A 13,288-nucleotide genomic window follows, 5' to 3' on the forward strand; every position below is an offset into this window, starting at 1 on the left:
ACTCATGCAATCCTTGGGGTAATAGAAAACAATTTGCTGTTTAAATGTACACATACCTATATATTTCACCCATCAAATCATGTAATATGGTTGATCCTGCATTTTTGGAAAAAAAAAAACAAAACCTCGAGCCCATAAACATTCCCCTTTTAGCATTTTGTAAACGTAAATGTAAATATTGACGTAAAAAGCTTTTAGCAAAATTGAATACAATTTGACATTGTCCCCATTTTTCGGTTTTGTCCTTGACAACGAAACCAAATAAAAATTGACTTTCCGCTGACAGAAAAAAAGGAAAAACATGTTAACTCACTACGTTGTTGCCAAAACACGGATGATATTGGCTGACTGTGGCAATAATTTATGCGTTCCATTTCATTCATATCCGTTGGTGCACAGAGCAAATATTGACTTGAAATGTCACCAGAGAACATATTTTGACAATTTTCATTTACATAATAACGAGTTTGGTTTAGGTAAGAGAAAATCCTAAATTTTAAGTTTAAGGTGGAAATATGAAAATGAAAAATGCGTGAATGAAAATTAATGTAGTCCCTGTTGTCACAACATATTGTTCTTCTCAGACATTGTTTGCCAAGTTGGTGTCATGCTAATCTTAAACGAACCAGTCAGTGTAGTTTAATTTTTTATGACATTTTTGAAATAAATTTTCTCATTACGACACCACCTTCAAAACGATTCTGCTCCTCCTCACAAAACATAAAACAAAACCTTTCTTCGAACCCTCTTCCCCCTTTGGAGATATGCAACAATACCTGTTAAAACTATAACAATGTGCGCCCCAAGGTATGCTGCAAGTAATTTTAGAAATGACGAAAACTAAAGTCGCACACACACATACACTCTTACTCGCATCAAGCTTACCTTTATTAAATAACTCCGTGGGTTGTGCATGTAATTGCTGGCAATCAAGAAAACGTCTCTGATGCAAACACGTCAGCGATGATGAAGGAGTTGCGGATGGTATTGCGGCCGTTACTGTATCCAGGGTAGTTGTTGGCGCTGCACCAGATGGCACCGTTGTAGCCGCCAGTGCTGTGCTCGATGCCAAGGCATTTGGCACTGATGATGGCGACGACGACGACGACGTATTCGAGGCGGGTAATGATGACGATGATGCAGTTGCTGTTGTTGTTGAGGATGATGATGATGATGACGATGCAGACGACAATGAGAATGAGTTGGATGTAATGGTGTTGACGGTGGCGGTGTGGGAACTTGACGATAAGGACGAGGAATTGTTAAAGCCATTATTATTTTGGTATACTGTCGTCGTTGCTGCCATTAACGGTGTATTAGGAACCTGCAAAAACAGAAAGCAAAAATGGAAGGTAAAAAAAAAATTGAAGAGTCATTGTGCTTTATCCTTTGGTTATACACACACACACAAAAAATTTACAATGTATAGAAAATTAGTTATTATTCAAGAATCTAACGGTAAATTAGTTGTTGGCGAAATGTGTTGAGACATTTCTCCATTGAAAATTCTTTTCAATTTTTTCTTCTCTGTTTCTGAATAAATAATGAAGGAAATATAAGAATTTATAAGAATATAAGAAAAATAAAGCCACCTTTGTTAATTAAATGATATTTTGGGTTAGACTGCATGATAATGATGAAAGAGTGAAACATATTTTAAGGGTGGACTTGTTTATGCGTTAGCAAAAGGAGATGCAATGATGTGGATGATATTAAATCTCTGTTAAAAGGAGAGCTAATTGTTACCTCATTTGTGGCATACAATTAGGGTTGGTTGGAAATGTAAAATCACAGCAGGACTGAAAGTGTTGAGAATATAGAAAGAATGTGAAATATATAGCAAAGAAGAATAATAGTTTTGGCAGAAAAAAAAAACAAATTGTAAATAAAAAGTAGTAAGTATACCTGAAATAGATTATGGATTTTAATATAAGAAATAAGATCGCCACCTATAATAGATTAAAAATAAAAATATCCTTCATCCTACATAAGTTATAATTAAGTATAATTTGGAAATATTTTCCAAAAGCATTCTGTTTTTCTTTTTCAATGGACAACCAGTTGCCACAATTTTGGATCATTGAAGAATATTCTTTCAAGTGCTCACAAGCCATAATCGTGAATTTCTTTATATTTTTTATTTTTGGGACTTTTTTTTATTGAATATTAGTGCCTGAAATTAGGACTTAATTTCAGGGCTTTTCTAATTCTTCCAAGGAATTGTTGCTCCGCTTTATCGTCGAATTTAACTTCGACCTTTAGAGCCATCATTTTTTTTAATAGGTACTAATTTCGATCGGGCCGAACTTTTATGCTTTCTACATATACCCTCCACCATTCTATGGAGGTATACTAACATTGTCATTCCGTTTATAACTCCTCGAAATACTCATGTTAGATCCTATAAAGTATATATCAAACGCAATAATTTTTAATTTTTTTTAAATTTTTTTTTTTAATAAAAGTAGACAATGCCGGAAATAGCATCAAATTGTAGAATAAGTTTGGATTTATCCGAATTGGTCACCTTTGGCACGAATTATTGCCTTCAAACGGCCAGACGCTGCCCGAATGTTGCTCTGCGGCATTTTGACCCATTCCCGGCGAAGCGCTTGCTTGAGGTGATCGACAATTTGGTATCTTTTAGTGCCAACCCTGCTTTCCAAAATATCCAAACACAATAGACCAACGGATTGGTATCCGGAGATTTTGGTGGCCATTGTGCGCTGGAAATGAAGCGAGGAACCTCAATTTGTAATTATTCTTGGGTGGCGCGTGCTGAGTGCGATGGTGCTCCGTCCTGTTGAAATGTCGAAGGTCTGCGACCAAAATGTTTGCGTGCCCAAGGCTTTAATACACCCTCCAGAGTATTTTCGCGATAATATTCGACATTTTTTCTGATGCCATGGTCGATTAATACGAGCGGAGAGCGACCATCGGCCATCACCATGGCCGGCGCTTGAGATCTGGTGGCCAACCGAAGGTGCACATTTTCAGCTGACCTCTTTGGCAAGTAAACACGATAATTTTGTTTGTTTACAAACTGCTGGACAACGAATGTTTTCTCATCGCAGAAAGCCAAATTCGGCAGTTCACCACTTTCGGTCAAGCGAAGCAACTCTTTAGCTCTTTTGAGTCTATTTTTTTCTGTTCTTGCACTTTTTGGAATTTCAATGGCTTTACCCCGACCTCATTTTTCAATATTTTCGAATGGAATATTGCGATATGTTCAGTTCACGAGCCAATTTTCGGCCACTGCGACGCGGGTATACTTTTCGAACCATTTCTGTTGATATTGCTGTTTTCTTCGTTCCACTTCCTTGATGTCGGGCTACGCTACCAGTATCACGGTAACTAGCGATGTCACGAAACACAAGCGATTTATTCACATTTAAATGCTGGAATGCTCTAACGATAGCCACTTGTGGCTTTCCAGCCAAATGTTAAGAAATCACACTATCACGCTTGAATTTCATCACGAATAACTTTTTTTCTGGAAAATTCTCACCAAAATGCTTTTGTACGCTTGTAAACAATATAATGAGCGGTCACTGGAATAATTTTTAACAGCTGTCGGACGAGTGGCTTAGAAATGGCAGCAGTCTGAGGTTGCTTGCAGTTTTTTCATCTCACCCTGTACATATTTTATTTAATTTTTTTTTCAAACCAACAAACACTTTTGAAAAATTTCTACAAAACTAGTTTCGTGGTCTTTCTTCAAGGTATGTGTCACAATACAAATAATTGTATTGCTTAACAAAATAGTCTACACTACAAGTTAGAGTGGCATTGAAGGTAGTTTGTATAGAATACCAAAAAAAGAATTTCTGTTCTGCTCAAACAAAATGCCTCACCTGTGCAAATTGTTGCCAGAACTACAACATTTTGTTGCATTTGATAGAATTAACATAAAAACGGAAAATAAGTTTTCATGCTTTGTCGAAAGGAAAGTCTATTTGCTTCATTATACCGCAATGTTGCAACCAAAGAATACAGCATTGAATGAGCAAGGCTATTACTGTTTTTAGGGAAAACAAATGTGGCCCTCATTCAATGACTCTGTGTTTGGTGAAAGCATTTTTCGAAAATTGCATTTAGGTTTGTGAAGTCTTGTCGTTCATTTGTTTTACCTCTTTTGTGAAAACTACCACGTCTATTTGTTGTTAACATTTAGAGTTCTTGCCTTGTGCTGGAAAAAATGTTATCCTCAATGAACGAACGAATGAATGAATGACTGGTATGTGGTTAAAATCGTGACGTGTTTTTTTTTAGCATTACTACCTTTCTTCGTATACACTATCCGACGACGATAACGACAACAACAGCAGCAACCTCTTTTGTATTTGTTTTAGTCTCGCTTACTTTGGTTTAAAACGTAAAGTGCTTTATTAGTTGAAAATTGCTTTTGTCAGCAGAAAAGTTGGACACAGTGATTTTTCAGTGGAAATAATTAACACAAAAATATCTTTAAAAAAATCCAGGCTAACCATTTGTCCTAGGACAATTGTTTTAACAAATCCTCTCTTATGACTTTGTTTGTACTAGAAAAATATGTTTAAAAAATCCGCTCTAAAGACTTTGTTCGACCTAGAAAAAATATCTTTAAAAAATACACGCTTATTGATCTGTTTGTATTGGAAAAAAATCCACTCTTATAGCTCCGTTTGTACTGAAAAAATATCTTTAAAAATTCAAGCTTATGGCCCTGTTTGTCCTAGGAAAATATGTTTAAAAAAATTTAAAGATAAAATTATTACAAAAAATCTCTTGACATGGTATATAAATTAAGTTTTATGCATAAAAAACTTTGGAAATCTAAAACATTTAGTACGATGATTAAAATATGTTGTCAAATTGGACAAATTGTGCATTTTGAGTACTAAAAAGGACCAAACAAGAACTGTTGGAAGGAATCTATAAATATAAAGTGGATTTTTAGCTGACGAAGTAGCGGGCACTTGCTGCTTTAACAAAACTCCTGGGTAGTTGAAGAAATTGTTGACTAGGTGGCGTATAAGCTGTGATAGTACGTATACGCAACCCTGTATTACAGCAAATTTGATATGTAATCCACTTTAGTCAAGCTAATGCTTCAATGATAAATTTTGTTATCCATTTTTATACCCTCCACCATAAAATGGATTGTATTATGGCTTGTGAACACTTGAAACAATATTCTTCAATAATCCACAATTGTGCCATCTGGTTGTCCATTGAAAAATATTTGAAAAAAAAATCACAAATATAAAAGTCCTCCAAGAAATTATAAAAAACCGAATCTTTTTGGAAAATATTCCCAACTTCATAACCATAGTATGGAAGGTATATGAAGCTTGTCATTCCGTTTGTAACACCTCGAAACATACATTTTAGACCCCACAAAGTATATATATTCTTGATAAGCATAAAATTCTATGTCGATTTAGCGATGTCCGTCCGTCTAACGGTATGTACGTCTTTGGAAATTACTGTAGCTTCCGAATGAAATTAAGTAGGTTGACAAAATTTTACTCAAATGTATATTATGTCTGCAGGTATTGAAAATGGGTCATGTAGGTCCACGTTTTTGTATAGCCCCCATATAATGATACCTCCCGATATTCGTTATTTTAATGATTTTAGGGACATTATTGACCGGAATTGTTTCAAAAATTTAGTATTTGAAGTTCATAATGGATGCTACAGCCTAAGATAGAAAATTGTTTGTTCGTATAGCCCCCATATAACGGTACCAACCAATATTGGGTTCTTTGATGATTTTAGCGGCATTATTCACCGTAATTTTGGCATTTGAAATTGGTAATGGATACTACAGCCGATGACAGAAAAATTTTGGTGCATATTTACGTCTTCGCCCCTCCCGATATTCGGTATTTTGATGATATTAGCGACATTATAAACCGGAATTGTTTCAAATTTGATATTTGAAGTTCGTAATGGATACTACAGCCTATGACAAAAAATTATCTGTGCAGGTTCACGTCTTCGTATAGTCCCCATACAACGGTACCTCCCGATATTCGGTTCTCTGATGATTTTAGCCGCATTCTTCACTGGAAATGTTTCAAATTTGGTATTTGAAGTTCGTAATGGATACTACAGCCTGTGACAGAAAATTGTCTGTCGAGGTCCACGTTTTTGTATAGCCTCCATTAAATGGTAGCTTCCTATATTCGATATTTTGATGATTTTAGCTGCACTATTCACCGATTTTTTTTTTCAAATTTCGCATTTGAATATTGTAAAGGCTTATGTCAAAAGTTGCGTATGCAGGTCCACATCGTCTTATACACGCGGCTACATTCGGTATTTTTAAGATTTGAAGGGAATTTTATTCGGATTTTTTTTAAATAGCCAAATTCATTCCAAATGGTGGAGGGTATTAAAAGTTCGGCCCGGCCGAATTGACAGCTTTCTTACTTGTTGATAAGGCAAATGGTTTCCAGATGGAATTCCAAGACTCTTCCATTGTATTGAATCCACAGTAATTTTTGTCTTTCACAGTTCAACAGCAATGGCATTTCCAAAAGAAAGTAGGTGTCAGTTGATTGCTTGCGTTACGTTTTGCTTTTTTCATTTGTTTTTTTTTTATTCAGTCTTACAAACCAATTCAATGGAGAATGGAAGTGGAAAATTATTTCGGTCTTGCACTCCATTAATACCAGTGAAAATTTCTTTTGTTTCCCCTTCATTGAATGTCGGGTGGTTTTTCTCTGTCAATTGGCTGGAGCCGAGAGCGCATTTTTAGTGGATCTTATCTTTCAAGTGCAAATGTTTGTTTATATCGAACAAAAAAACACCACTCTCTACTTACCCCACTTTAGTTTTGCCGAATAAAATTGGCGTTTTGTAATGCATGAAGTGTTGGCGGCGGGTCATAGCGTTTAGTCAACTCAAAATCGACTGCGGAAAAAATGTTGGGGTGTAGTTTTCACAAGTTTGACCTTTTCTCAATGACACTACTTTGTTTGGCGATGGCCAAAAAAAAAAAAACGATTTTTTTCGTGGAAAATTAGGTGGTGGGGAGAAAAATATATTATACACAATGAAAACAATGTGGTGTGTCATAAAGAATACAAATTAGAATGCAAAATGTATGACCTTGTACTGACCTTTACTAACATTGTAACTAAATACCAAACTTACATTTTATTTACAGTCTTTTCCAAACATAAATTTTCTTTCCACAAATCTCAACAATTTATTCCAATAAAAGTGTTATTTACATAAAAGCAGCCACAGGCATTAATAATTATACCGTCACATGAGAATGTCATAAACCACTCAAAGATTTATGCTAATTGCAATTAGACTGCGCAACAAATTGATATGTTGTGAGTTATGGCCAACCGCTAACCATACAGCACACAGTTTGCAAATCCATTCCATTCGATTTCAAAATTAACCAGTTACACCACCATCACTACCACTACCACATTGCAGAGCAAACGATACGTAATTATAGATACATTTGTAATTCGTTGTTTATAACCCCAACAAATCCAACACCTCGATGACATTTTTTAGTAGTTTTGCATGTTAAGCCGTATGGTAATCGCAAGTGGCAGGCAGCCTCACCACCAGCTATGGCCCATAAAAGACAATCCAATAACAAATTAACTGTGGCGCCACCTATCAATACGACGCTCATTTCGAAGCACAACAACAAGAAAAAAAACACACAAATAACAAATTACCATTACGTGCCGAGTTAACACAATTACACCTCGGTTTTGTAATGCTGAAGAGATTAAAATCAAAGATTATTTTTAAAGTATGCAGAAGGCACAACAAGTTTGCCGACATGCAAAGTTCGATTGAAAAGCGATAAGGTTGGAAATAAGGAAGTAAATGTTAATAAAGATAAATAAAAAATTGATTGACTGGGTAATTAAATTAAACAGCTTTGCCAACTATGGGAAAGAATTTAAAAAGTGGTGAAGGACATAGGTCTTTGGTGGATCTTTTATAAAAAAACAGGCATTTTTATACCCTACAACACTATGTGTTGGGTGTATTATAAGTTTGATTGGGCCAAAAATTATGTAACACCACGAAATATTGGTTTCCCGCATAGGAAAGTATATACGGATCTTCCTATCTCACCGAGCTGAGTCGATCTAGCTATGTATGTCCGTCCGTCCGTCCGTCTGTCCATGTTAATTTGTAATCACTCTAAAGGTCGCAATTATGGTCCGATCTTCACGAAAATTAGAATGCAGGAGGGACTAGGGTCAGAATAGAACCCTATTTCTTTTGGATATGATTGCATAATATTTAGGGGTTAAAATGGACCAAAAACTGAAAAAAATTCCTGATTTTGAAGTTGCTCTACAGGTCGCAATTAAAGACCAATCGACACGGAAGTTAGCAAGGGGCTAGAGCTTAGGGCTGGGCAGAAGCCTTCCAATTTTGATGGTCATCGGGTAATATTAGGTGGGTGAAATAGGCCACAACATTTGTGTTAAATAAAAGTCAAATTTTCCATTAAACCGCGAATATTCTTAATCCCGGCGAAATCTCAAGCACGCGAACAGGTCAATTCTGACCGCTGCGTAGATGCCGATAGTAAATATATCGGTTATATATAGCGAAATATATACAATGTATATATAGAAGAAGGAGAAGGAGGTGAAGTATACAATGCTTATATCTCAAGAATGGCTAGACCGATTTCGCCAAATTTTGTCAATTCAGAATGCCCTTTTACCATAAAAATATAAAATTAAAAAAAAAATCGCATAAAAAGATGCCTATAATGATGTTAATATAGATTTTTAGTATTTTGTGACATTTTTTTATTTTTTCATATTTTTTATCGCATGCGATTTTTTCAATTTGACTTATAATATTGAATTGTACATTTTGTAATATTTTTTCATTTTACAACACAGGTTGGGGTTATTTAATACAGATTGCAATTATCCTCTCGAAAAAGGTTAAGGTTAGGCTCAGAATGGCTAGGCCTATGGTTTTCAAAAATGTTTCTGATTTTGCAGCCGTTATAAAGTTAACAAATTGAATCCAAAGGAAATCTCGCATGAAGTTAGAGTTTAGGACAGCGGGTAGAATGGACCACTACTTTTTGTGTAAAAATACCAACATTACTTACAGGCGATATCCGAAATTCACAAAAGGTAAACTTCTGGCTTTTTTATGCTGATTTCGTTAATGAATAAAGCCAAATATCGTAGACAAGCAAATCATATAGATGAGTTTAAATTTGGTGACGCAGAGGGACCTCTTGCCTTTGGAGTTGATCGCAAAATATTTAGGGGTTCAAATTAACCAAAAACAAAAAAAATTTCCTGCTCACACAATTGAAGAGAGTTAAGGACAGGGAAGAATTCTAGCATTTTGGATAACCATTGGTATATGTAGCTGTAAAATGGACCACATCAGCTAACAGCACGATGGAGTGCGTAAATATTGATCAAATGTCCCTGGCCAAAGAGCTAAGTGTAATCTGGGCAGTGCTCTATGACATCATTTCAAAAGCGAAATCTTCAAAATTTGGACATAAGGGGGCTTCTAACATATTGTAGTGTTGTAGGGTATCACATGGTCGGCCCCGCACGACCGTAGCCTTTGCTTACTTGTTTAAGTATTTTTTTAAAGTTATTGGGACTATATGGAGGCTATATGAAGATGTGGACCTGTACAGACAATTTTCTGTCTTAGGCTGTAGTATAAATTACGAATGTCAAATACCAAATTTTAAATAAGGAAACGCTATTCACAAAAAAAAATCCTATATTTTTATCCACTTTTTTACCTTCTTATTTTAGTTATTGCAAGGCCTGTATATTTATTGAAGAAAAAATCCTAAGTTTTCGAAAAGTTTAAGGCATTTAAGAGAAGGTTGCAACATTATAGCTCTGGGAAGCGATAATAGGGATACCTCAGCAAAGAATTTAGCAAGCGCCTTTAAACAAATGGGAGGAATATAAGACATTAGCAAAATCACCAAAACAAATATCAGAAATATATTTTTATAAGTCTAAGTTTACCGAGGATGATGTTATTAAAACTATTGCACAATGAACCCACATCCAATTTTTCTGTCCAAAACTATTTCAACGTCTCCAAATGTAAACCAACAGTGACCTCATTAACAAATTTCAAAATTCCAGCTCTATTCCTTCAACCAATACCCAATTTAATACTATTTATTTATTTTACAATTATGGAGCACATTTCCTAAACCACCTATATTTCTTAATTCCATATAACAACAGAGACCTCAATATAAAATTTGAGGATTCCAGCCCCATTCCTTCACCCAATAGCAAATCTAGTACCACCAAGTACTTTTCGAACATTTATAGGACACTTTTTCAATACAACCTCCGTATCTTATTTACAGATACCAACAGAGACACCTATATTCATTTAAGGATTCCTGCTATATTCTATCACCCAATTAAGTATCGCTTAGTACAGGGTTGCCCATATTCGACGGACCCATGTTTTTTTTTTTTTTTTTAATCAAAGAAAAAAATAAAAATTTGGCGGTTGGAAATGTTAATCATTTAATTTGTTCCAAGTAGATTTGTTTATATCAATTTTTGAATGTGATATCTCTCAAATGGCCGCCTCTGGCGTTGATGACGTATTGTGCCCTTTTTGCTGCATTTTCCATCGTTTTGCCAACATTTCGGCCGGAATAGCGGCTATTTCTTCACGAATGTTGTCCTTGAGCTCTTCCACGGTCCTTGGCTTGTTAACGTAAACCTTTGACTTCAAATATCCCCACAAGAAGAAGTCAGGCGGCGACAAATCGGGCGAACGCGGTGGCCAGTCCAAATCACCACTTTTCGACATCAAACGGCCCGGAAAAAAATTCTTCAGAAAATCGATTGTTATGCGACTTGTGTGCGGTGGAGCGCCGTCTTGTTGAAACCAGAACTGCCTCATACGCTTTCGACGAATAATTGGCATCACAAAATTGGTCATCATGTCGCGATAACGCTCCTGATTGATGGTAACAGCATGGCAATTTTCATTTTGGAAGAAAAACGGTGATGTGACATCTCTGGCAAAAGTTATGGCGTTGCCAGATGGGTCCGTCGAATATGGGCAACCCTGTACAACCTCCGTATCTTATTTACAGATACCAACAGAGGCACCTATATTTAATTTAAGGATTCATGCTATATTCTATCACCCAATACCCAATTAAGTACCACTTAGTACTTTTCGTACAATTATAGTAAATATTTCCAAAACCACCTCCATATCTCAATTCCAACTACCAACGGATACCTCAATTACAAATTTGAGGACTCCAGCCCAATCCCCTCATGTAATACCAAATATAGTACAATTTAGTACTTTTCGTACCTCAAACATAGATACCATCAATAATATAAATGTCAATTTTTAGAATTTCATCTCAACCCCTTCACCCAATAGCAAATTGTACAAAATATAGTACTATTTAATACTTTTGGTGCACATTACAGTACACATTTCTAAAACAACCCCTTTATCACAAACCTACCACGAACAGGGATCCAATGCCAAATCTTAAACATCTAGCTTCACACTATGTAAAACTGTTCCAAATTTAGTACCATTTATGACATTCCGTATACATAGTATACATTTCCAACTTACTTTCCAACTTTGATTCGCATAGCAAATTTTAATTTTTACCACTCTCTGTTCACATAATACCAAATGGTAACATTTTACAAGCTTCGTACCATTTTACAACATTTAGTGACCTTTAAGGTCGAATTTCGAAAAACCCTTTGTTACATCTATCCTGCACTCCGTCATTAACTTTCATTCCAAGTCCATACTTTTCGTACCATTTTTCAAAAATTCGGCCTTCGTATCAAGAATGGTCCTCGCGCAAAATTCGAAGATTCTAACATCTGTCGGGCGTTGATTCTCAGTCAGTTATTAGTTGGTACAATAGACCAGCGTTAACAATGGAAAACGCCTCAAATGTCCTCGGAGTGATTACTGCCGTAGTTTCGGGTTGATGGATATGAATCTGATGCATAACGGAGAATTAATTCCGGAGGGCTGTAGTTAATAGCCTACACTATTTTATAGGAACTTAAAACATTTCAACAAAAATCCGAAAACTACCACTTAATTGAAACCCGTTATATGGGGACTATACGAGGACGTGGACCTGCATATGAAATTTCTTGTCATATGTTGTAGTACCCATTAAGATTTTTTCAATACGAAATTTTAAACGATTCCGGCGAATAATGTTGCTGAAATCATCAAAATACTGAATATCGGGAGGTACCGTTATATGAGGGCTATACGAAGATCTGGGCCTGCATACAATTTTTGTGTTATAGGCTGTAGTACCCATTACGAACTTCAAATACGAAATTTGAAATAATTCCGGTACATAATGTCGTTAAAATCAAGAAAATACCGAATATCGCGAGGTACCGTTATATGGGGGCTATACGAAAACGTGGACTGACATGGCCCATTTACGAACTTAACCTACCCACTGGTAAACTATGCATGTGTGCAAAAATACCGAATATCGGGAAGCACCGTTATATGGGGGCTATACGAAAACGTGGACTGACATGGCCCATTTACGAACTTAACCTGCCTACTGGTATACTATGCATGTGTGCAAAAATACCGTAAATTGGAAGGTACCGTTATATGGGGGCTATACGAAAACCTGGACCGACATGGCCCATTTACGAACTTAACCTGCCTACTGGTAACTGCCTACTGGTACTGGTGCAAAATTTTAGCCTTCTATCTCAATTCTTTCGAAAGAAAGCCTTATTAGATAGACACACACAGACAGACGGAAATCGCTAGATCTTCTTAGAATTTAACGCTGATTCAGAATGGTGGAGGGCATAAAAACTGTTTAAAATGTTATATTATCAAACAATTATTACCTGCTTAATTTTAAATTCTTTAAACAATGCTCGTCGGCTTTGTTTAAATCACATTAATTAGATTTTATACACAACAACAACAACAACGAATATGACAACTACAACATCGACCATAAAGTCAAACAAAAGCGAAAGGAACATAAATCATTTCACAAGAAATTCGCAGGATTCCTTTTGGAAAAACGGCTACGAACAACAGGACAAACATACATGGTTGTCGTCGAAGACGGGCAGAGACAATCGTTGTATTTTAAACAGATAAGTTCGAATGTGTGATAAAAGCTACTATAATACAAAGACACGTTTTTTTTTTTTTCATTAAAAAGGGTAGACCTAGGAAAGGTTGTATTCTTATTCTAAAATTTCTACAATTTTAAAAAAATTTATAA

The 13,288-nt window shown here is 35.7% G+C and overlaps 1 protein-coding gene across 1 annotated transcript in view; it reads right to left on the reverse strand.

Annotated features, from left to right (window-relative positions):
- Positions 1-643: 643 nt before the first annotated feature.
- Positions 644-13,288, reverse strand: part of LOC101888581 (putative mediator of RNA polymerase II transcription subunit 26) — a 360,161-nt gene continuing 347,516 nt past the window's right edge. The window contains exon 4 of the mRNA XM_059128581.1: positions 644-1,324. Coding sequence (XP_058984564.1) covers positions 677-1,324 — 648 coding nt within the window. The 3' untranslated portion in view covers positions 644-676. The remainder of the gene's footprint in view (positions 1,325-13,288) is intronic.

Source organism: Musca domestica, unplaced genomic scaffold, assembly GCF_030504385.1.
Source record: "Musca domestica strain aabys unplaced genomic scaffold, Musca_domestica.polishedcontigs.V.1.1 106, whole genome shotgun sequence".
NCBI lineage: Eukaryota > Metazoa > Arthropoda > Insecta > Diptera > Muscidae > Musca > Musca domestica.